At 34.7% G+C, this 25,935-nt stretch overlaps 2 protein-coding genes across 2 annotated transcripts; both read left to right on the top strand.

The window, feature by feature from the left end:
* Positions 1-22,262: 22,262 nt before the first annotated feature.
* LOC141715034 (chaperone protein dnaJ 11, chloroplastic) lies at positions 22,263-22,754 on the top strand. The gene has a single exon (XM_074518522.1). It carries the CDS (start codon positions 22,263-22,265, stop codon positions 22,752-22,754), a length of 492 nt encoding a protein of 163 aa, XP_074374623.1.
* Positions 22,755-24,443: 1,689 nt separating this feature from the next.
* LOC141715036 (uncharacterized) lies at positions 24,444-25,484 on the top strand. The gene is made up of 2 exons (XM_074518523.1): positions 24,444-24,755; positions 24,876-25,484. Exons 1-2 carry the CDS (start codon positions 24,444-24,446, stop codon positions 25,482-25,484), a joined length of 921 nt encoding a protein of 306 aa, XP_074374624.1.
* Positions 25,485-25,935: the final 451 nt, after the last annotated feature.

Consider the following 25,935-nt stretch of genomic DNA (forward strand, 5'->3'; position numbering starts at 1 on the left):
ATGAAGACAAAATGCAAGGAGAAAAATGCACATTGTACCCATTTGACAATTTTATATATCAGATTTTTTACCGTGAACAGGATATAAGGCCGAGATCAGTTCAGGGCTCCGCAATCATCCTCATATTTTGTATGATAAGAGGATCCATCTAGACTCTAGCATACTATAAAATGAATTTATAAACATTTACAATACAAAGAAAATCATGAGTAAGTGCACAATGATCAGAAGAATGTAAAACTTTGGGGAATTATTAGAACTTTAAGTAATAAGAATAAATTTAGGTATCTCACAAAAAAGCAAACTTACTTGATAAAGCCGATAAGCACATAGAAAGAATCAGTTTCATAAAAAAATTGGAAAATATTTTTCTTCTCCTTTGACGTCGAAGGTACATGCATGGGAGAGGTTTTACTGACTGTAAAAAGGATATCATTTATCCAACCGTCACTCTCAACCTTTTCTTCATGTTCCCCTGCTTCACAATCACTGGAGCAATTGTCTCCATCAAATTTAGCATACTTTTCCTAGGAAATTAATGGATAAAAGTTATGTCGGCAATAGTAGCCTTTAAGATAATATAGATGAATGAACCTAACGATTCAAACTTCTTATATCAGCAATTGGGCATGCAAGGTTGTACGAAAAATGGCAGTATACTTGTCACTGTTGTAAGAATGAAAGCTTTCGATATATACCAAACATTAACGAACTTAAAACTTGAAAAAGACGGCTAATAATCATTTTCTCATTTTTCTATATAATAAAACAAAATGGTACCATTTGATTAAGCAGATTCAAAATCAGTTAAATCATTGTGCACACTTTCAAAACTAAGCAGATTCAAACCGTACCATTTGATTGTAACAAAACTGGACCATGCAGATTGTCGAACTTCTGGAAAATAACCTATATAACCTACATGATGAACAAAACACGATCAACAAACCTTGCAGTTAGAGAATTATGTTCGAAGTCCATACTATATTACTCACTTCTTTTCATAAATCTTTTATCTGCAATCGTCTTTAACTTTTTTTGTACATCAGATGGTTGAAGAGAGGATGATCATATTGATTCATATATACTACATCCTTTCCTTCTATTTGCACACCAACAATAACGTGATTAGAAAAATTCTCAATAAACCTAGAATACAAAATTTAATAATAAAGATCAGATAAAAGTTCAAAAAAATAATGAAGACCCAATTTGAAGGTATATTATACTAAGTAGAATTAATGTATCAAACGACAATTTGAAGCAGCATAGGCATTCAAGTAACTGAATTAAAATTTCAACTTGATACATGTCCAAAATTATAATACATACTGCAGAACATCGACTCAATAGCGATTATATTTGTTTTTGAATAATATCGATCTTGCTTATAATTTTATGTTATTGAACTCAATAACATTGTTAAATTTGGATAAACTTAAACAAAAATTGGATTTTTAAACATTATAAGCAAAAAATAAAAAATAAGCTTTTATTTAATATAATATTAAAATAAATTCATAAAATCAATATAATAAGCTGGTGGGTTAAACAAATTACATATAACCACAGTGTAAAGCATAAGAACAAAGAAATAATTTCCAATACACAAATTAATCGAGCCTAACAATTCAAGAAGAACCTTACTTTAATTCTACCAACGATTTAATATGCCTCTTAATCAAGAGAAAACTGAACCCCATATATAAACTGAGAGATAAATGCATATACTTTTTATAATTATTCAATCTAGAATTATAAAAATGCTTGAGCAACTTAAAAGCCTACATTACACAAATGTTAAATATTTGTATTGTGTAGTTTAGCGACATGTTTAAGGAAGCAAAGAAAGAGGGAAAAGGTGATAACCTGAGCATCCATACTGACCTTATCAGTTTGAGCAAGGCAATTTACAACATAAGCAGTGTATATCTTTGGACCCAAATGAGGTTTAAGTACATCAGGTGGTAACTTCACAGAAAGATTGAGAAAACTATCTCTATGATTTGTGTATACCTGGAAGGTAATGCACTAATAAAGTTGTCACAATGGCGAGGCAATAGATCTTCAAACTTATTTGATGGAGGCCAGTCATTTAATTTGAGTATTTGAGGATATAAATTTGCATATGTTCTTCCTTCAACATAACATGGCGAAACCCGCAAGTATGAATCTCAACCTGTTTATGGAAACATAAATTAGACTTAAGACGTGCTCTTTTCATAGAAAGGAATAATATCTTACACCAATCATTTAATTAAAAATTAATTGTGATCTTATTTCAGTCTGAATTCAAACAAACATGGATCTCAAAAATATTAGTAGGTCACTCAATTTTCTATAAATCAATAAAGTAGGTCACTTAACTACTTGGATGAAGTGTAGATGATAATCTTGATGTTTTCCGTCGCGCCAATAGCTCATTGACCATAAAATGGCTTGCACCAAGTTTATATCTAATTCAAAGTCATCACACTCAGTTTAACAGATTAAGCATAATATGTGTTATTTGTCTTTCCATTCAATATTTACAGTATGTAGATGTTTCTGCAGTTTAACATAACACCAAAAATGTTCAATTGATGCGCATTCCTTGTATGATTAGTTGGGATAAATATATGGGATAAACTTGGCTTATTGAGTTTAAAAACTGGCAAGAACATCAAAATACGATGTTGTATTATTAAAAAGGGGAAGTAAGGAAATGAAGGAGCCAAGAACATGTAATACTGACATATTCTTGGTTGGCATGTAAAAGATAATTTTAAATTTGTCCAGGCCCTGTGACATCTTAAACTTAGAAATGGTACATGAAATAAAATTTATGACTTGTCTCGTGATAGAAACATCAAAAATGTTGGATCCTTCTCGTCTCTCTCAAGTATCGCAACTGAAACATTTACAATTAGTCCATATACAATTCTAAGTGCTAAAATTGCATCATCCTAAGTAAAATATTAATTAGTCCATATACAACTAAAATTTTATGGAAACATATATTGTAAAATGTTAATTAGTCCATATACAGTTCTAAGTGCTAAAATTGCATCATCCTCGCAACTGAAACATTTATTAGTTGAACTGTTCTGCAAATATAGTATCATATTTGTTTACTTTGTTGTTTAAGCCTGACTTTAGAGATCTTATTGATTAATATAAACAGCCCATCTATGAGGCACGTACACTTCCACAGTCAACATAGTTTGTATGTATTAAGGTTATAAACCTATAAACACATAAAACTCACATATTTAATAAGGAACTTTGATGGAAAGTCGGTCCATGTGAAAGATTTATCCACATAAGTCCATTAATTATTAGAATGCATATTACAGTATGGACGTTATATCTACGTCACAATTTTGTCATATTATTTATTAGTAATATCAATGTAAAATATTTTACATATTAAGGTTGAATTATATAAAATTAATTGAAGACTCTATCAAAACTTCAATTAAATATTTGATCGACAAACAAACATATAAACCATTAGTAATATTTAAAAGAAAAAAATATAATACCTTCAACAACTACTTGCATAATTCACAGACTGTCCACCAAGATTAGCACCCATGGCACCAAAATAAGAAACACTCCTGCGCCCAATAACATTTAGGTTGTCAGATGATTGATTGGATGATCAATTTATCAAGTAGGTTAGCTTTGTCATTTATTGATCTTCAACGAAGGTGCATTTGGCTTTAAATCTCCATCATTTTCTTCACATTTTGAATCACCACTATATCTCAGAAAAATCATAAATTTATTCAAGCAAACTGTTGTGAAAACTTTGATTTGTGTATATGTATAGGACATGACACTTAACGTTCTAAAAATGTATCAAACACTCCACTGGATACGCTTACACAAACAAAAATCAGAAAAATAATATAATACCTTTATCAACTACTTTCATGGACTTCCCTTTATCCTCCTCTTGAGCAGCATCACAATTCTCCTAGGTGACTCAAAAAATAGTCTGGCATAACCACATAAATCTTAAACTCAACATCCATTCACAAATTCATAGATATATACAAATATATATACACATATACAAACTTATATTCTTACAGGGTGGAAAAAACATCATTTAAAAATCAAAATACCATGGTAAATTAAAAAAGTAGAAGGGACATAAAGTATCATATCTATATAAACACACACAAACTTCAATGTATCATATGTATATATACACACACAAACCTCACATATAATTGTCAAAACAATTGGTGTAAGGACCACTATCCCTTCATCCTGCATAAAATTTATAATTAAATAAATTAAACAAATCACAAATCACACATACATATACAAAAATTGACAATTTTCTTCCTATTAACAGCAAATCTATACCACTCAACCATTGTAGAAAGAAATTTATTCATCAGCGCATTTGTGTGAGCTTGAGTGGCATGGAATATTCTAAAACATGGTTGTGGATCTGAATTTCTACCCCCCTTCAGATAATTTAACTTTCTAAACTGTTTAATGCACTGTTTGAGGCTTGCTGTAACAGACAATAAAGTCCCTACACCTTTCTCACTTATGATCTTTCCCCCAGTGGCAGTATAACGCAGAGTGGTCATTAATTCAATCACAAAATACACCAAGAAGTTGAAACATGAAATATTAGATTAACGTACAACATTAATATAAAAAACAAAGTAATTAACACTGTAAAGAATAATACCTTTAAAAAATTTGATGTTGTTTTCTCGCTTAACTCTTTAAGATTCACAATCTAAATTGTTGGTGCATTTGAGTTTACAATCTGAGTTAGTGATGAAAAATTATTAATATTGTGTCTGCAAGTATGAACGACATCGTCAATTACTGCATAGAAGATTGCTGCCTTATTTAAATAATATAACACTCAAATTAATGATGTATTCAAAGAAATTCCAGATTCCAACTTGGGGCAGGGAAATCTGTAAGCACATAACTACAAAAAACTCATATTATGTATTCAGTAGTACAACTTAAACATAGATAGATCCATACAAAATAAACTATATTTTGGTACCGAATAATCTTTGACAGAATTGGAAAATATTATATACAAACCTATAAGGGAAGTGTAGAGAACTTTAACTACAACGGTCATCGAATGCCAACAGTCTAAGCAAACATCAACTCTTGAGCAACAATATTTGGCATTATCATGATATGTCATATCCTGTTGTGCAGAGACAAAATAACATATAAATGATGAATGGCATATATGATGATACGCCATATCATGTTGTTATATAAATCTTAAACCTTTACTTCCATTGCCTTGCCATATTAAGACCTGAAATAAATGTAAAAATAGTAAGTAACATGAATATGTATTTGAAGAAGAAAATTAAATAACAAAAATGAAGAATAAAATATACATAAGGAAAAAAATGAGTCAGAGAAAGAAAACAAATAAACCTACAATTGTAAACACACATGAAAACTTCTGTTTCAGAAGTAAGGAATCTATCCACAACCACGACCAATTACAATCAACGCAGATACATATAGTTAAAAAAATATATAGGCATGAATCATATTTAATTACAAAAATAACTGAAAAAATATTCGAGAAGATATGGACACAGAAATCTGAGAAAATATAAAGTGAGACAATAGAATTTGGCCGAGAAAATAATCAACAAACATGTACATTTACACTTGCATTATAAAATTTATAAATATCGATAAAAACTACAAAAGTCATGCTTCAAACAGATGAGGCATGAGGCTATAGATAGTTGTTATTCCCAGTGGACTAACAATGAGATTTACAGAAGGGGGGTTGAATGTAAATCTCAAAACTTTTTCAAGTTTTGAGCAGTTTCTAAGGCTAAGTGTTTAAGTGAACAAATGTGTGTGAATTGCTTGAAGCTGATACAGACAGATATATATTCAAACACAAATGTAAAGAACACAAAGAACTTAAAAACTTTTCTGGTGGATTTGTTGTTCCACCAGAGATGTGTTATTTCAGAAAATCTGTGATTCAAAGAATTAAATCACAGCTGCTTCCTAGTATAAACTAGATGATTTTCTCTCTTGATATTTCTAAACAGCTCAGGAAAATTCTCTTCTAATTACTAGCTGCTACTTGGTTTATATATCACCAAGTTTACAAGTGAAGACAAAACTGTAAAATACAATTGAAAGGATTCTTCACATGTTTCTTCTTCATTTCTCTATCCAATGCAATCTAGGATAATCTGTGAATCTTTGAATACTTCCTTGTTTGCATCAGAATGGGAATGCTGCATTTTCTTGATTCCTCCTAGAGGCTTCCACATTCCAGTTTGTCTCTGTCAACCCATGTGCCTCTGTCAGCTTGTGAATTGTCACTATCAACTGCTAATGAACCAAGCATCCGTTGAAGCTTTCATCCGTTGATACCTTATCCATTGAGGCTTTATCCGTTGAAGCTTTATCCGTTGATGCATTATCAGTTGAAGTCTTTATCCGTTGAAGCACTTATCCGTTGATGGATATTATCCGTTGAAGCATTAGAGACATCCATTGAAGCTTTGTTTCTTATCCGTTGAAGGTCTTCACTATCCGTTGATACTTCTTCACTCATACAAAATTACAAGGCATGAAATATTTACAATTAGCCCTCCTATTTGTATATCCATTAGTAGTCAACATGACTGATAATTTCCTACAACATCTAAGAATTACAACTTGAAACCAGAGAATGAAATGTGCTACAATACTAAACTTATTGCTAAGTAAAGCTACTCCTTCAACGGATAGCCAAGATGGTCTTATCCGTTGAGGCTACAAATACTAGATTTCTACTTAAGTGTTTTGTTTAACTTATCATCAAACTAATACACATATTCCTAACAATCTCCCCCTATTTATGTCTACTAGAACTGTAGGCATAAATTTGGGTTTAGCTTGATGATAACAAAATACTTGACAAATATATAAACTGTAATAAAGCAGAAATTCAAAAAGTGCTACAAAAATGTATATGCTGAGATGGTATTGAAGAATTACATTGTTTCCAAGGGTGCTCCTTTAGCCTGAGCAGATTAGTTTCTTTTCATTTGATTCCTTGTTTTCTTTCCTAGCCTCCTGTCATTCTCCTCTATTTGAAGTTGAAGTTGTCTGTAGAATTCAGCTTCATCTTCTTCATTGATGTCTAACTTAGATTGCATATCCTTGAGAGTTTCATTACTGGCAATCTTGAGCTGATCTTCAATTCTGAAAAATCTTCTGAGTCCTTTGTTGTCTCTGAACTCCATCAACCAATGAGGTGATTTGTGAATTGTAATTCCTCTTTCTTGAATGAGTAAAGTTCTAGGCAAAGCATTGGGCTCCCTCCAAGTTTTCCTTATGTTGGCAATCTTGTTGAGAATCTCAGTCTTGGCAGTCCTGGTAAAGCCAGAATCCCTTTGTATGGCTGAGTAGACTCTAATCAAGGTAGAGTAGCCTTCATTCAGAATTCTGTAAAGAGGCCAGGTTCTTTTCCCATCTCCTTTGTATTTGAACACTAGTCTTTCTGGTAGCTGTCTGTAGGCAGCTATTCCCCTTACTTCCTCCAGCTCATCCAGATAGAGTTCAATGTCTGAAAATTCTTTTATGTCACAGATGTGAACATAATCATCTTTAGAGGCTTGAGGTTTAGGCTTAGGCTTCTGTGTGAATTTGATTGAGGCTCTAGAGGGTGTTGATTTGATTCTTCTTTTCTGCTTCTTTGATGGTGGAGAAGAGGTTAGGAAGGTGGGCAATTTGATGGTGTCCCAATCAATTGGTTCCTCCTTAGGAATGATTGTTTCACCATGAATGTTTATAAAGGGGTCAGGCACAATGGGTTCAGGAATAGAGGGTAGTGGTTTGGATATTGATTGGGTTTCTTCAGTCTTATCTACCATTTTTCTCTTTGTATTGACCTTCTTTCTGTTCCCTTTCTGCAATTCTTCTCTTCCCTTACTTCTTTCCTCCATCTCAGTACCAACCATGTCCCCCATAGCTTCATCTTCACTTTTGTCTTCAATTTCTTTCTGTTCTTCAGCCTGACTTGACTTTAGCTGTTTTTCAAGCTTTGCTTGTGCTCTTTTGTCAGCTTTTAGCTGTTTGGCTTCTTCCTTCAACCTTCTGGTTTCTTCCCTCTTGGCTATTGAGAATTTGGGATGTCCTTACATCACACATATGCTTTTTCCCTCTCTGAAGATAATAGCCATGTTTCTCCTTACAGCCACATTCATGGTCTCTTTGAGATATGAGATACTTCTACCCAAAAGCTTGTCCTCATCGGCCTTTGGAAGAGGAAAATCCACTTCTTTCAGAGGATTCTTTGTAGAGTCCTTATTGGATCTGTTGTTGGGCTTGAGGACCATAGGTTTCAAATCCTTGGAAGAAGTCTCTCCAACCTTATTCCTCCCTACTGGCTTGAGTTCCATAATAATTGATTCCACTTTTGTGTTGTGCTTCACAGATTGTGATTGAGAAGTTGTAGAACCAAATATGTGTTGCATCTTTTCATCAATCTTCTTCCTTTGCTCTTTGACTTGCAATTCAGCTGCTGCTATCTGGATTAGATCAATTCCATCAAGCTTTCCTTTGATTTGAATAATTGGAGAAGTGGTGATGACAGGAACTAGCACTTGAGAAATTTGAACTGTTGTTGATGGCTCTCCTTCCCCTTTCCCTTTATTCTCCCCCTTTTTGTTATCATCAAGGGTAGGAGTCAAGCCTTGTGCATTGGCCAGCTGCATGAGTAGATTTGTTTGAGTTTGTTGATTCTGAAGAATTGTGACCATAGAATCTTCAATGATTTGAACCCTGTTTTCCAATCTGGCCAGTCTCTTGTCAGCATCAGATTCTTTCCTCAGTCTCCCCAACAAATCTTGCATAGTACCATAAGGTATGACTGAATCCAACTTCTCAGCATTGTAGGATTTCAGATCAGCAATGTCCTGTTTTAGCTCATCCACACTTAGATTTTATTGGAAATGCTGCAACTGCAAGAGATGCAGAGATTCCAGATGAGCTTGAAGAATTGCCTTGGTACCAGCATCTGTAGTCTCCTGAAGGGCCTGCTGAATTGTCATGACTTGTCTAATCAAAGTGACACTAAACTCTCTTGGTGTTGAGGCTTTTGCCCATGCCCATTCAGGAAGATCAGGAACAGAACTTGGGCCTGCTACTCCCCCTAAGTTCATGCTCTCATCCAAAGAATTAGAGTCATCATCATTAGAATTCACTCCAAATTCTTCAGATGGCTCACCAGCTTGAGAAGGCAGCCTGTTAACAGCAGCTTTGTCTCTGAGAAGAGATTCCGAAGTGTGTACAATGTGTAATGTCTGCTCTGCCTCCACATTGCCCTGAGCAGACAATAATTGATAGGCTGAAATAGGATGAGTAAAAGTGTCAGCATCCAAGGAAATGTTATCAATTGCAGCTTTGAAATGTTGCTGAAATTGTCTTTCCTTTTCTGCATCATCCACTTTCATTGACTCACTAGCAATGGTTGGATCCACCCTTATAGCTTCGGTACTTGCCTTTCTCTCTTTTTCTCTATTTTCTTGCATCAGGGGCTCCCCTGGCTCACACACACCCTCACACCCTCACCCTCACCTTTTAAGGTGGCACTCCCCTCACTCACTTTTGTCATGCTGGAAGAAATAGCATGTATATGGTGACTCTCAACCTCTCCTTTTGCCTGGGAGCAACCCAGCCTCTCACTCAAAAGATCACTCCCTTCCCTCAAACCTAAAAGTGATTGTACAGTAGTCATGTCCTCTACAGTTGGTATTGTTTCTGTTATGTGTGTAGAAACAATCAACGGATAGGGACTATCCATTGAAGTGGAAACTGATGGTATCAACGGATAACTGTTGTTAAGCTTATCCGTTGAAGAACAACCACTTGTCAACGGATGAGAGATATCCGTTGAAGAAGGAAAAGATGTAGATATAGAAAGTGACATAATTATTGAATCTGTGAGAATTGATTTTAAGTGAGGTAACACAGATTCTTCAATTACATCTGAAAGAATTGGCTGATGATCCAAAAAATCATCTAAAAGATGATGATCATCAGGTTTTGAGTGGGGCTCCTCCCTGAGTTTTAATGAGGGAGAATCAGGAATTGATGTGAATATCATATCCACATCCAGAGAGGGTGATGGAGAGTTTGATGATTGGTGTGTTTCTATTATGAGAGAATGGGGCTGTGATTCCACATTTGCTGGAATCACATCAAGCTGAATTTGTGAAGGCTCAGATACAGGTGGATGTATCTGTGCTGTGTGTGTCCCTTGTGTGGAAACTAGGGTCTTGGCCTTCTTCTTCCTTGAAAAGGCTTTAATTGGTGAATGTGTGGCTTCAGTGTCCCTCCCTCTTTTGTTCTGTGTCCCTGGTTGGGGACTATTTTCAATAGTTACATCCTTTTGGGAGGATGCAACTAGGGATGTGTTGGACTCCTTTTGAACCACCACAGTCTTTTGAGAGACTGTGGCTTGGCTGGCTTGGGTACCACTCACCTCTCCCACCTTATCCTGGGGGGTTTCTTGATGTTCACCCCTCCCCTCACCACTCACGCCCTGTTCACTCCCTTCAGGGTTTATGGTAGTTGTTACAATTGTTGTCTTTTAAGAAACAACAGAGGTAGGTTTCTTTGACTTGAGTTTTGAAACTTTGGTTTTGGTGGATTTGGCAGGAACCTGTTTGGACAAAGACACAGATTCCATGGCCACACTAGAGGGCAAAGAAACAATGGGGTAGGAAATAGTAGGAGTTATAGAAGTGTTTACCTCACTTACCTGTGGTGCATTCATGATTGGCAAATATACCAATGGCACCTGGCTGTTGAGGTTCATTCTCAAAAGGTCTGCAATGACCCTTTTCTCTTGTGCCCAGTATTTGAGTTTATTATTCTCATTTGATATAACCAAACCTTCAGCAACATGGTTAGCCAATAACATAAAGAATCTAGCATAGTAGATGTTATGTGGTCTATTAGCTTTGTTACCTAATCTGGATCCTAATTCTAGCATAACACAGTTGCTAAAATTAAAGTACCTATCAGAAACTAGCATATAGAGCATATTAACAAGAGATGAAGTTATGGCATCAAAATTGCTAATCTTCCCAGAGAAAACTTTAATGAAGGCATCTCCAAGAAAACTCCATTCTTTCCTAAGGCCTTTCCTTCTAATACTACCTAAACTAGCAGAATCAAAAGCATAGCATATGGAATCTAACATAGCAGATACATCTTTATCAGTGTGTGGTGTCATGGCATTATTCTCAGGCAACTTAAAGCAAGATTGTATATAATCACAGTTAATGGAAAAGTCCTTACCTTTGAGAGAGAAGGCAATAGTCATATCTGTGGAGTTGAACTCTGCAGTTGTCCAAATCTCCTCAATCACCTCACAGTAGATGGTTGGGGCTTCCAGCATTATATAGCTTAGTTTGCAATTTTTGATGAAGTCCATCATCTTGTGATAATCAGAATGGGCTTCATTCTTTTCAACCAAGGCTACGAAATTATTCTTTTCATAAACAAATCATGTTTGAGACATAATTTTGACTACTGGTGTCATTGTTGTGAGTAGAGGTTGCAGAGAAAAACTTGAGAATTTTTGGGAGAGAAGGAGAATAAGAATTGCAAGAAAGCGTAAAGTGAAAATAAGAGTTCAATTGGGCTTTTATACTTTCTTGAATTAAAACGTAAATAAAATGATTAAATGATACTTTTAAGTAGGTTACAGCCGTTCAAGAATAAATAAAACTGTAGAAATTCTGAAAACTACCTTAAATACAAAGATATACAACACTGTATATCTGTATCAACGGTTGAGTAAAAGAATCAACGGCTGTGACTCACTTATAGTAACTGATGTGACACTTCAATGGATAAGGTAAATAGTTATCCGTTGATGATCAACACCATTTTATCCGTTGAAGGATAAAATTACCAGAAATGTATTTGTCTTTCAACGGATAATGAACATCCGTTGATAGAACAATTTTGGCTTTTAACGGATAGGGAATATCCGTTGATAGGATAAGTCTTACTTAAAGCCAACTTTGTTCTTGCAGAAAATTCATTTCAGGCTTCAAGGCAGATTATATAGATGACATAAATTATGAATAATTAAGCATACCTAACTCACTTACTAATCTTGTGAATGTTTATTCATCAAGTGGCTTGGTAAATATGTCTGCAATCTGCTTTTCACTTGGAACAAAATGAAGTTCCACTGTACCTTTCATCACATGTTCCCTAATGAAGTGGTACTTGATATCAATGTGCTTGGTTCTTGAGTGCTGCACTGGATTTTCAGTAATGGCAATGGCACTTGTGTTGTCACAGAATATTGGAATTTTGTCAGCAGTCAGACCATAGTCAAATAGTTGATTCCTCATCCATAGTATCTGTGCACAGCAACTACCAGCAGCAATGTACTCAGCTTCAGCTGTTGATGTGGAAACAGAATTTTGCTTCTTGCTGAACCATGACACAAGCTTGTTCCCTAGAAATTGATAGGTACCAGTTGTGCTTTTCCTGTCTATTTTGCAGCCTGCATAATTTGCATCTCTTGTGAAGTGATTATCTAGAAGGAATTTTGACAAAGTCTCATACCAGGCTCTAGGTGCTTGCTTTAGTCCATAGAGTGCTTTCAACAGATAATACACATAGTCTGGAAAATTTGGATCTTCAAATCCTGGAGGTTGGCTTACATAAACTTCTTCCTCTAATTCCCCATTTAGAAATGCACTCTTGACATCCATTTGATAGACTTTGAAATTGGCATTAGCTGCATAGGCTAGAAAGATTCTGATGGCTTCAAGTCTGGCAACTGGAGCAAATGTTTCATCAAAATCTATTCCCTCTTGTTGAGAGTAGCCTTTAGCAATCAATCTGGCTTTATTCCTTATGACAATGCCATTTTCATCCATCTTGTTCTGAATACCCATTTTGTGTCAATAAAACTCTTGTTCTTTGGCTTGGGTACCAGCTTCCATACTTTGTTTCTCTCAAATTGGTTTAGCTCTTCTTGCATTGCTAAAATCCAATCTGGATCCAATAGAGCTTCTTCCACTCTCTTAGGTTCCTCCTGTGATAGAAAGCTACTATACAGACATTCATCTTGAGTAGCCCTTATAGTTTGCACTTTAGATGTAGCATCACCAATGATCAGTTCAAAAGGGTGATTCTTGGTCCATTTCCTTTGAGGTGGTAGATTAGCTCTAGATGAGGTTGCCTCAGTATTGTCATGATGTGAGATAGAATGTTAATTGGTTGAAACTCCCCCTGAGTTGCTGATCCTTTGAAAGGAATTGGGAGCTCTATCAACTGATGAAGTGAATTGATTATCCGTTGACAAACTGTGATTGACGGATGCTTCATTATGAACTTCAACGGATGATGCACTTTGTCTTTCAACGGATGCTGCATTGCTTCTTTCAACGGAAGCTGAATTATGACTTTCAACGGATGCAGCATTATGTGCATTATCCAAAGACAGATTCTGAATTCTTCTTGAGATGCCTTCTTCATCATTCTCATCTTCACTATCATCACAATATATCTCAATGTTGTCAAATTTGAGCCCTTCATGATGTCCCTCATCTGTTAGTCCATCAATCTTTTTATCATCAAACACAATATGCACAGATTCCATGACAATGTTTGTTCTTAGATTGTAGACCCTATAAGATTTTCCAGCAGAATAACCAACAAATATTCCTTCATCAGCCTTTGCATCAAACTTCCCTTTGTGATCAGATTGATTCCTTAAGATGTAACATTTGCAACCAAAGACATGCAGAAAGTTTAAAGTTGGTTTTCTTCTCTTGAATAGTTGATAGGGAGTCATGCCTTTTGCCTGATTGATTAGAGAAATATTCTGAGTGTAACATGCACAGTTAACAGCCTCAGCCCAAAAGTAAGTTGGGAGTTTTGACTCTTCAAGCATTGTCCTTGCAGCTTCAATTAGTGATCTGTTCTTCCTTTCCACCACACCATTTTGTTGTGGAGTCCTTGGAGCTGAGTACTCATGCATGATCCCATTTTCTTCACAGAACAACTTCATGGTTGAATTCTTGAACTCAGTTCCATTGTCACTCCTAATATTCCTTACTTTGAAATCAGGATGATTGTTGACTTGCTTGATATGATTGATAATGATTTCACTAGCTTCATCCTTTGATCCAAGAAAATAGACCCATGAAAACTTAGAGAAATCATCAACAATCACTAGGCAATATCTTTTCCTTGAAATTGATAATACATTGACTGGTCCAAAAAGATCCATGTGTAGCAGTTGTAATGGTTCATCAATTACAGATTCAAGCTTCTTACTGAATGATACTTTCTTTTGCTTTCCTTTCTGACAAGCATCACACAGTCCATCCCTTGTGAATTGCACTAGAGGCATTCCTCTAACTAAGTCCTTTTTGACTAGATCATTCATTGTCTTGAAATTCAAATGGGATAGCTTCTTGTGCCATAGCACACTTTCAACTGCACTTGCTTTGCTGAAAAGACAAGTAATGGATTCTGCATCTGTAGAGTTGAAGTCAGCTAGGTACACATTTCCTTTTCTAACTCCAGTTAGAACCACTTTATTGTCTTTCTTACTTGTGACAATACAGGCTTCAGAATTGAAGGAGATAGTATTCCCTCTGTCACAAAGTTGACCGATGCTCAATAAGTTGTGTTTGAGACCATCAACCAATGCAACTTCATCAATGATGACATTTCCTTTTGAAATCAAGCCATATCCCATAGTGAATCCTTCGCTGTCATCTCCAAAGGTTATGCTAGGGCCAGCTCTCTCCTTAAACTCTGTGAGCAGGGTGAAATCTCCTGTCATGTGTCTTGAACAACCACTGTCCAAGTACCATAGATTCCTTCTTTGTCCCTGCACACAACAAAATCAATCAAGTTGATTTTGGTACCCAAGTTTCCTTGGGTCCAGCCTTGTTAGTCTTTTTCCTAGACTTCATTCCTCCTACATCTTTTGATTTAGGTAACTTTGGGTCAACCTTGATCTCAGATGTGGTTGGTTGAAGTATAGGGTTAGTCACAGAATCATTTAGCACATTTGATCGATAAAGCATATATTGTGCAAACATGTTATTCCATATAGGCATATTGTATGGCATGTGAGGCATACTAAATGCAGTAAAATAGGGATTATTAATATATGGCATGTTTGCAAGATGTGCATGAGGATTCTGATGAGACATAACAGGCATAGCATGCAGAGGTGACATAGACATGTTAGGCATGGAGGGATTTGAAGGCATGGGAGCATTTTTAACAGATTTGCAATTATCAGATAGGTGATTAACACTTTTACAATGCACACAGCTTTTTCTAGGAGCATACTTATCAGGTGTGTAATTGTTATGTTTATTAATCCCTACCTTCCCATTTCTTTTAGATTTTCTTTTAGTTTCCTTCTTATCCTCAACCAACTTAAGCCTATTTTTCAGCTGATCTAAAGTCATGTGTCCTATATTCACCTTACTGACATCTTTGGATGTGCTGGCTCCTTCTTTGACAAAGTTCTTGAGAGTTAAATCATTCTTCTTATTAAGATTTTTATTACTTGCCTGTTTTAATTGATGAGCCTTCAACGGATGCTCTTTTTCTTCCTTCAACGGATAACTTTCATCATCTGTTGATTCCACATCCGTTGACAATCCATCAATTAATTCTAACTTCTTTTTGTTTTTCTTCCAGGCATCCTCACAGAATGATTCAATTCCCTGAACCTTGGCAATTTGAACACCAACATCCCTAGATGTTTTCCAGGCCTTGATTACCTCTTGCTCACTTTCTAACTGTTTAGAAAGAATTTCTACTTTCTTAACAGCTTCTTCTAGTTCACTCTCAACAGTCAAGCATTTAAGTTTAATTTTTTCAAGCTCAATTACCTGACTCTCTAACACAGCATTCCTATCACTTAAAAACACATTATTTTCTTTGATCCTAGTGTTTTCTTTAGCTAGTGATTTAAGAGAAACACGCAAATGATATAATTCATTGGACATATCATTTATGGCTTCATTACATTCATGTTTAGAAAGCTGAGAGAGATCAGTAGTAATTACCTGGTTGCTTGATGAACTAGTTTCATTTTCATCAGAATTAGCCATCAGGGCTAGGTTGACATATTCCACATCATCATCTTCATTTACCCCATCTGCTGCCCAATCATCTTGAGTGAGAAAAGCTCTTTCCTTTTGTTTGAGCAAATCAAAATACTTCTTTTTGTAATCAACTTGCTCAAATTTCTTTTTTCTCAGAATTTGGCTTCCTACACTCACTTACAAAGTGTCCACTAATGCCACAGTTGTAACATTTGAACTTTGATTTGTCCACCATGTTTTTGTTTGGCTTAGTGAACTTTGTGTTTTTCCTGAACTTTATCTTTGCAAACATCCTGGACAGAAAGGCCAGATGTTCATCAATATCATCAGATTCATCCTGACTGGAATTGTCTTCATCCTCAGCAACTTGCTCTTTACCCTTGCTTGATTCTGATTTGCTTGTGCCAATTTTGAGACTTGGCATTGTCTTTTCCTCATTTCTGGCTTCAACTTTTTCACTGTCAGCTACTAGTGCAACTGTTCCTCCTTTTCTATTTCCCTTTTCCAACAGCTCATCTTGCTCCATCTCAAGTTCATAAGTCTTCAAAATTCCATATAATCTTTCAAGTGTGAAGTCCTTATAATCTTGAGAATTTCTTAGAGAAACAGTCATAGGCTTCCATTCCTTTGGTAGAGACCTTAGAAATTTTAAATTAGAGTCCTTGACTTGGTACACTCTCCCATACAGCTTTAATCCATTTAATAGTTTCTGAAATCTGTTGAATGTATCATTCAATGATTCTCCTTCTTCAAAATGAAAATATTCATATTGTTGAATGAGAAGCTGCATTTTGTTTTCTCTAACTTGCCCAGTGCCTTCACAGATAAGCTGCACAGTATCCCAAATTTCCTTAGCAGTTTGGCTGTTGATGACATTGTCAAACATATCTTGATCCAGGCCATTAAACAAAATGTTCATGGCTTTCTTGTCCTTGTGGACCTCTTCAATATCTTCAACAGTCTATTATGCCTTTGGCTTGGGAATAGACTGTCCAACAGCAACTGTAGCAGTAGCAGCTGTGGCCACCTTGTGTGGGATGTGAGGACCATTCTCAATGCAGTTGATGTAGTTTTCATCTTGAGAGAGAAGATGTAAATGCATCTTCACCTTCCAGTGATAATAGTTATCTCTTTCCAGGATTGGAATCTTTACACCAATATCCTTCTTACTCATGATGTTAGCAGAATAGATCTTTAAACTCTTTGTATGTTAAGAGCTCGCTCTGATACCAATTGTTATTTCCAGTGGACTAACAATGAGATTTACAGAAGGGGGGTTGAATGTAAATCTCAAAACTTTTTCAAGTTTTGAGCAGTTTCTAAGGCTAAGTGTTTAAGTGAACAAATGTGTGTGAATTGCTTGAAGCTGATACAGACAGATATATATTCAAACACAAATGTAAAGAACACAAAGAACTTAAAAACTTTTCTGGTGGATTTGTTGTTCCACCAGAGATGTGTTATTTCAGAAAATCTGTAATTCAAAGAATTAAATCACAGCTGCTTCCTAGTATAAACTAGATGATTTTCTCTCTTGATATTTCTAAACAGCTCAGGAAAATTCTCTTCTAATTACTAGCTGCTACTTGGTTTATATATCACCAAGTTTACAAGTGAAGACAAAACTGTAAAATACAATTGAAAGGATTCTTCACATGTTTCTTCTTCATTTCTCTATCCAATGTAATCTAGGATAATCTATGAATCTTTGAATACTTCCTTGTTTGCATCAGAATGGGAATGCTGCATTTTCTTGATTCCTCCTAGAGGCTTCCACATTCCAGTTTGTCTCTGTCAACCCATGTGCCTCTGTCAGCTTGTGAATTGTCACTATCAACTGCTAATGAACCAAGCATTCATTGAAGCTTTCATCCGTTGATGCCTTATCCATTGAGGTTTTATCCGTTGAAGCTTTATCCGTTGATGTATTATCAGTTGAAGTCTTTATCCGTTGAAGCACTTATCCGTTGATGGATATTATCCGTTGAAGCATTAGAGACATCCGTTGAAGCTTTGTTTCTTATCCGTTGAAGGTCTTCAATATCCGTTGATACTTCTTCACTCATACAAAATTACAAGGCATGAAATATTTACAATTAGCCCTCCTATTTGTATATCCATTAGTAGTCAACATGACTGATAATTTCCTACAACATCTAAGAATTACAACTTGAAACCAGAGAATGAAATGTGCTACAATACTAAACTTATTGCTAAGTAAAGCTACTCCTTCAACGGATAGCTAAGATGGTCTTATCCGTTGAGGCTACAAACACTAGATTTCTACTTAAGTGTTTTGTTTAACTTATCATCAAACTAATACACATATTCCTAACAATAATAAATCATTACTTAGTGTCCAAAAAAGTTTTAGCTAATTAAGTAGATCTATATACCTAACTTATGATCATTGTGATTGAAAAATATACTCTTGAATAAAAACTATAGCTAAATCAAAAAAATATGAAAAGTATTTTAGAATTTGATATAAAGAAAGCATATGTAAACAATTAAATCAAAAATTCCTAATATAAATATTTACATACATCATTGTTATATGACCTGGTAATGGTTTGAGAGGAAGGAGATGATGGTCAAGCATAACCGCTCCCGGCTTTAAAATGAAAAACAGATAAAAGTGAATCAACCTCTGTGCACGAAGGGAGATTACTTATCAATTATATCTGTCACCAACATCTGTAAAAAGTAATAAGGCATAGAGTAAACAAATTAAGCACGCTACATTTCACCAGACAACAATCATGTCGAAATTGATAAGTATTTACCTGTTGACGTAGCATTAGTATGGTTGAGGCGTATTGACAACATGTCTTAAACGGAGTTGTAAAATTATCTAAATGAATTAAATTACACGTTAATCAGACATAAAACAAAAGCAAATCCAGGAAAATAGTAAGAATATTACATTAGCCAAACGCGGTAGCATTAGAAATGTTGGGATGAACATTCTCTGAGTTTTGACTCCAAATCCTATGTTTTAAACCTAAAGAAAACATCACACAGAAGTTACTCATTTTCCACATGGCCACAAAAATTGCAATTAAACTTTGATGAAAAATTAAACATGTAACTGAGGATCTCGAGGGTGGATATATCTGTAATTGACCCACAAATGATCAAAACGTCTTTATCATCAATTTAGATTTCAATTAATCTAAATTGAGCCAGAGGATTAAAAACAAATCTCTTTTAGAAATTTCATCAAACATGTAAACCCCATAAACAAAATTAATATAATTGTCTCCGTTTAAGAATTCTTACCTGGTTTAATAGAACCTAAATAAAAAAACCTTCATCCAGCAATAAATCAGTTACACTGGCATACTTTTCATCCTGCACAAATCAAACAAATTAAACAATGTACACACACATATACAAATATATATAAAAAAAGAAGTCAAAAAAAATTGGGAGAAAGAAAAAAGTCTAAGAAGGAAAAAGAAAGAAAAAAATATATTAATGATTTTTTATGTCTCGCCATTCTTGAAAGAGTTTTGAGAAAAGTGTACACATCAATATATAAACAGAAGAGAAGCAGGATAAGCAGAAAATTGAGAGAGAATAAAAATGAAGAAGGAGAAGAAAAAAGAATAAGAAAAAATTAATTGATTGTTTGTATCGCCATTCTTGAGAGATAGAATGATTTATAATTTTGAATTTTGAAAATTGATTTGGAATGATGATAAGATACAGTTGCTAATTTGCTATAATCATGGAGCAGTTTAGGTGTAAGTTAATGGGTTGAAATGGATATTTATGTAAAAGATCCATGGATATGTGTATAATATAAAGTTTTATGTGTAAAAAAATAGAATGGATCATGGGTTATGGGTCATGGGTAAATTTATAGGTAAATTTAGTGGGTAATTCTAAATGGGCATTAGTAGTCTTTAAGATAATATAGATATAGATATAGATTGATCTTATCTAAAATTTACCTTTTAATTAAATATAACAATATTTCATAAACACACATATATCTATCATTAGAAATATAAATTTCGATCATTACATTATTTTTTAAAACTGTAGTATCACTGAATTATACACATATGTTTATATTAATAAGTATTATCAAATTATATTATTAAAATTTCAAATAATTAAGTTTCATAACTTAAATTTTTTACTACAATTTAAATTCAATAAAATATGTAATAATAAAAATAATGTGTGCATCTAACGGGATTTAGGCTAGTATTACATATAAAGCATAAAAAATAATTATATTTTAGTTTTGTGATAATTATTCAAGTATTCTTAAATTTTTGTATTATCCTAAAAGAATTACATATAAAAATCGGCAATTTGATACTCAATCAAGTTGAACCGAATTAAATATAAATATTTAATATATGAACTTGAGTCCAATACGAGCAAAATGTAAAAATTATAAGTCAGACTCGATTAAATTCGATTTGAATCTTATTATAGTATTATTAACATTTATTTGACTTTGTGTTTACCCATAATTTTTTTTCTAAAAAAATAAGTTCATTAAGGAAGTTTTAGTTAGATACAATAATTTTGTTTTCAATTATTACCAGAATTCAATTAAATATTAAAATAGTCGATTCTTGAAAAGATAAATCACGTGTATATTTTTAGAAATTATCTTTGATTTATTAAATGGATTTTTTCATAAATACCCAAATTTCAGAAAATATTTGCAAAAATACGGATCAATCTCGTATGCAACCCGCGTCCGTATTTTTGCAAATATTTTGATAAAAAATGGTATTTTTGGTAAATTCCCTTTATTTTAATAACAAAATAAATATATAAAATAAGATAAAATTTATTTATAAAATAAATAAATTTTTTATAAAATTTTGATCAATTTAATTAAAAAAATCAAATAACATAGGTAAAGTAAAATAAAGGGACTATTAGCATTTTATATTGGGAGATATTTTGCACATAAAATCTCTACGAATTTATAATGCAATGTTGTAATCCATGGATGGAAAGCTTCTAGAAGAGAAATATTGCCATATCGGCAACAACACATCCTTAAAATTCAATCCAACTCTCTCCTCTGGATGTCTCTCTTTTACGACTGAAAATTGTTATAATTAGTTTATATTTATAATTATAATTACAATGTCGTCATCATCATCGTCGTTTCCAATAATACCGTTTATGATAATATCTGAGGAAGTTATAACGTATTTAATCTTACCTGCATTCCAAAAAATGAAAAGACTGTAATCTCAAAATACTCCGGTTAGTGTGTACACAAATATATGTGTTTTAAATAAAAAATAATAAAATAATAATATATAAAAATAAATAAAAGTAATCTAGCGAGACAATAACTTCATCCATAAAAAATTTCATATTATAAAATAACAATTTTCACATCCTAAAAGAAATTATAGTGTTCCGGGTAAAGTCCCCAACCCAACGTCAATTTTAGTTCGACAAATTCATCAAATTGTTAGATATAAATTTTTTGAATTGCGTGTCCAAAAGTATGTAAGGAATTTTTTTAATATAATTAGCTCTCTGTACTAGATAGTATTCTAAATTTTTTTGATTTAATTGATTAATTCCGATTAATTTCCTTTAAAATATTTAACTGGTCCGACTTTTTAAATCCGATAAATCATTACATGTTTTTCTTTATCGTAGTATATATAATTATTTATTAAAGCTAAAGTACTATATTCATTTAAATATAAATAATTATTAAAATTATGATATAATAAATATGTTAGTTAATAAATAACTAATATTATTATAATAATATATTTTAATATAATTTATTATTATAATACATCTAATTTTTATTTTGACTAATTCTTTTAATTAATTCTTAATTCACAAGATTACCGATCTTATTCGATTTCCGATTTTTATGTGCCAGACAACCGGAGAAGTAACAAATAATTTATCAAAACCATCGCAAACGAAGACACCCTTATTTTACCTTGTTCTGTTGGCACATCCCTAATCCTAATGCCGCGCCAACAGTTGTATTACCCACTGAAATCAGACCATTCCTACTGACCCCACACTTACATATTATATATTCAATATTTCACACCCTTCATATTTCCTCATCCTTCCTAAACCTTCCTTTCTATTAACCCACATACATTCTTTCTATTTTCAATGGCCGGAACCCTAGCCGTTCCTTCTACTACATTTCTCCATTTCTCCGGCGACACTCGTTTCCCTCCCATCGGAAAATTTATGCCAAACTCTACAACCTCACACCGAAGATTTCGCACGACGGCGCTTCAAGCCGTCGCCGATCCAACGCCGTGTATTTCAGAGATTAAAAGACCGGCGAGTCTCTACGAGATTCTCGGACTCAGCAAAAACGCGTCATCGGTGGAAATCAAGTCGGCGTATCGGAGCTTAGCGAAGCTGTATCATCCGGACTCGTCGGAATCATCGGACGGCGGAGATTTTATTAGAATTCACAAGGCGTATTCGACGCTTTCTGATCCGTCGGCGAGAGCGCTTTACGATCTGTCGTTGCGTGCGGCGGCGAAGATGAGAGAGCGGAGACGGTATGAATACGCGGCGGCGGCGGCGCCGGCTAGTTATCGGAAAGGATATTATACGACGAGACGGTGGGAAACAGATCAGTGCTGGTAGAGATTAGCTAATTGTAGTAGTTTGTTTATTATCCTCTGTGATATGATGTAAATTCTGAGGCTTCTCTTTTTTTTCTTTTGAGTAAATACAAATTTTTCTTACATTTCTATGAATTTCTGTTTTGAATTTTTTTACTTTTGGTGCTGCTTACAAAACAATCTTACTTATCCGCATTATTAATTAAAATTTTGAATTTTTTAAATAAAAATTCAACATTATATCTTACTGTTTTGTATAAAAATTCAACATTTTACCTTTATGAAATCGAAATTTGATATTGTTTTTCTTTCATATACAAAAATATTTATTGATTTATGCTGGCAATTTTATTGACCTCTGAACATCTACACGCTTCTTCAATTATTTATCACCTTTCTTAAAGCCATCGTTATCATTTACGGTGTTTTAAAAAATTCCGATTTTTTTATAGTCTTGTCTTTGTGACATGATATGATTGTCTATTTTATTTTGTTAGTTTGTTTCTGATTATCTTGTTCGTCTTGTTCTATGGCGTCAACAAGCAATTTGGTTAATACTATGAATAGTATTTCTTTGGAGGATGAAGAGGATGGAGGAGTGGCGTTAGAATCAGAAGAAGTTTTGGGGAATGCACAGCAATTACATGGGTTTGATGCAAAACTATGTGTTGTGGCCCGTTTCTTATCGGATGGTAAGGTAGATTTTGCAGCTATGCAACAGACGCTTGCAGCAATTTGGAAGCCAGGAATGGGGGTCTACATTAAAGAGTTGGAAACAAATCTCTTTTTGTTTCAATTCTATCATGAAGTCGATGTAAAGAGAGTAATGGAGGGGTGTCCATGGTCATTCAATAGGAGAGCTCTGATTATGCGTCGTCTAAAGGAGGGAGAAAATCCTCGCAATGTTGATTTGAACGTTATGGAATTATGGGTTCAGGTTTATGATCTTAAAGTTGGGTAATAATATAGGAAGGTTTGTAGCTTCTTGTTCCAGCAATTTTGTGGGAGTTTGGAGAGAATACTTCCGTGTTCGTGTTGAAGTAGATGTTACTAAGCCCCTCAAGCGTAGAATGAAAATCAAGAAGGCAGAGAACGATTGGTATTGGATTAATTTTAAATATGAAAATTTGCCAATATTTTGTTTTATCTGTGAAATTCTGGGCCATTCGGAGAAGTTCTGTAGCAGGTGGTTTGACACACCGGAATCTGAAATTGTCAGGCCATATGGAGCTTGGATGCAAGCACCTTTTAGAAAGCAAGTTAAACCTATTGGTGCAAAATGGCTTCGTAATGGTAGTGAGGAGGATGATCGGTATGCAGCAATGGCAGGTTTTCAGAGTGGTAGTGACAGAAATCAAGATCCACGGTTTGCTCCACAAAATCAGGGTGCAGTTGGAAAGGGTGGGATTTTGGTAACTAATGAATTTCAAAAAAATCAGATTGGCGGGAGTTCTGGGATAAGGCAAGCTCAAAATTCTTTGCCTATTATTTCGCCAGTAAATGTGAGAAAAGTGATAATAACTGTAGAGTCCAAGAAACGTAAAACGGATGATAATATGGGCTTTGAGAATCAAGTGGGCCTGAACAATGAAGTAACATTGGATGCTGAGGATGATATAAACATGACTACTGATCAAGTAAGCCCAAATAATTTTATGGATTCAAAAAACGGACCAGAGGCGGGTATCCAGGGTGGTGCTCTCCTAGCATTATGAGTATTGTAAGTTGGAATTGCCATGGGTTTGGGACCCCGTGGGCGTTACAATTCCTAAAGGAGGTTGTGCTCCAAAAGAAGCCCAGTTATGTTTTTTTATGTGAAACGCTTTGCAGAAAAGGAATAGTGGAAAGAGTAAGATCATCTTTAGGTTTTGAAGGGACGATTGTAGTGGAAGCCATAGGTCACAGTGGTGGTATTGCTTTATTATGGCGTAATAAGGATGCAGTTAGTTTGTGTTCGTTTAGTAAAAATCATATTGACGGGATTGTCACTCCTCCAGAAGGTGTAAAGTATAGACTCACAGGGGTATATGGTGAACCAGATAGATCAAAGCGTCATGAGACATGGAGTTTGATAAGGAGTTTGGCTAGTCATAATACTCTCCCGTGGTGTCTAATCGGGGATATGAACAATGTTCTTTCTTAGAGGGATAAAAGAGGTGGTAGGCCATACCCTAATCGGTTGTTACAGGGGTTCCAAGAGGTTCTTAATGACTGTGATCTGGTAGATATGAATCCGTGTGGGTATCAGTATACTTGGGAGCGTGGTTTTGGTACGAGTAATCATATTGAGGTACGTCTTGATCGGGCACTTGTCAGTCCTGATTTTTTGAACTTGTTTAAGGATGCTAAGCTCACTAATTTGGAAGTGTCAACTTTCGATCATTGTCCGATTTTGCTGGAACCACAAGTGTGTAATATATTCTTCCGTGATAGACCGTTTCGTTTTGAAAATGCCTGGCTCAGGGAGCCTATGTGCTATCAATTAGTTGAGGATGCTTGGAGTAATAATGTGGGTTCTTTTTATAATAAGTTGTCTTTTGTTTCTGAGATATTATCAGCTTGGGGTAAGGAAATCACGGGCAATTTCAAGGGGCGTATTAGTAAAAGTAAGAGGATTTTACAGGCGTTGAAAGGTCGAAGGGATGATCATTCAGTAAAAGTGGTTCCAGGAGGAGAAGAAGAAGCTGTCAGAAATTTACGCTCAGCAAGAGGTCTTTTGGCAACAGCGGTCAAAACAGTTATGGCTTCGTGAAGGGGACCAGAACAGTAAATTCTTCCATACCGCAATGAAGAATAGAAGGAAAACAAATCATATAAGCCATTTGCAGGATAGTCAAAGGAATAAAGTGGAATGGGGTAACGGTATTGAAAAGACTATAGAGGATTATTTTGCCCAGTTATTCACAGCTTCGGTTACAGATTGGGAAAGGGTGACTGGTTGTGTTTCTGGTAGAGTCAATGCTGTTCAAAATGAAATGCTGTGTGCAGAAGTGGATGAAAAAGAAGTTAAAGCAGCTCTTTTCAACATGCATCCAGACAAGTCACCGGGTCCAGACGGTATGACTCCCGGTTTTTATCAGAAGTGTTGGAATATTGTCAAATCAGATGTAGTCTCAATAGTGCAAGGCTTCTTTGTGAATGGAAAGATGGATGAGCAGCTTAGAGATACGAATATAGCGTTGATTCCTAAAAATCCAAATCCA

This window comes from Apium graveolens, chromosome 3, assembly GCF_009905375.1.
Source record: "Apium graveolens cultivar Ventura chromosome 3, ASM990537v1, whole genome shotgun sequence".
In the NCBI taxonomy this organism is placed as follows: Eukaryota; Viridiplantae; Streptophyta; class Magnoliopsida; order Apiales; family Apiaceae; genus Apium; species Apium graveolens.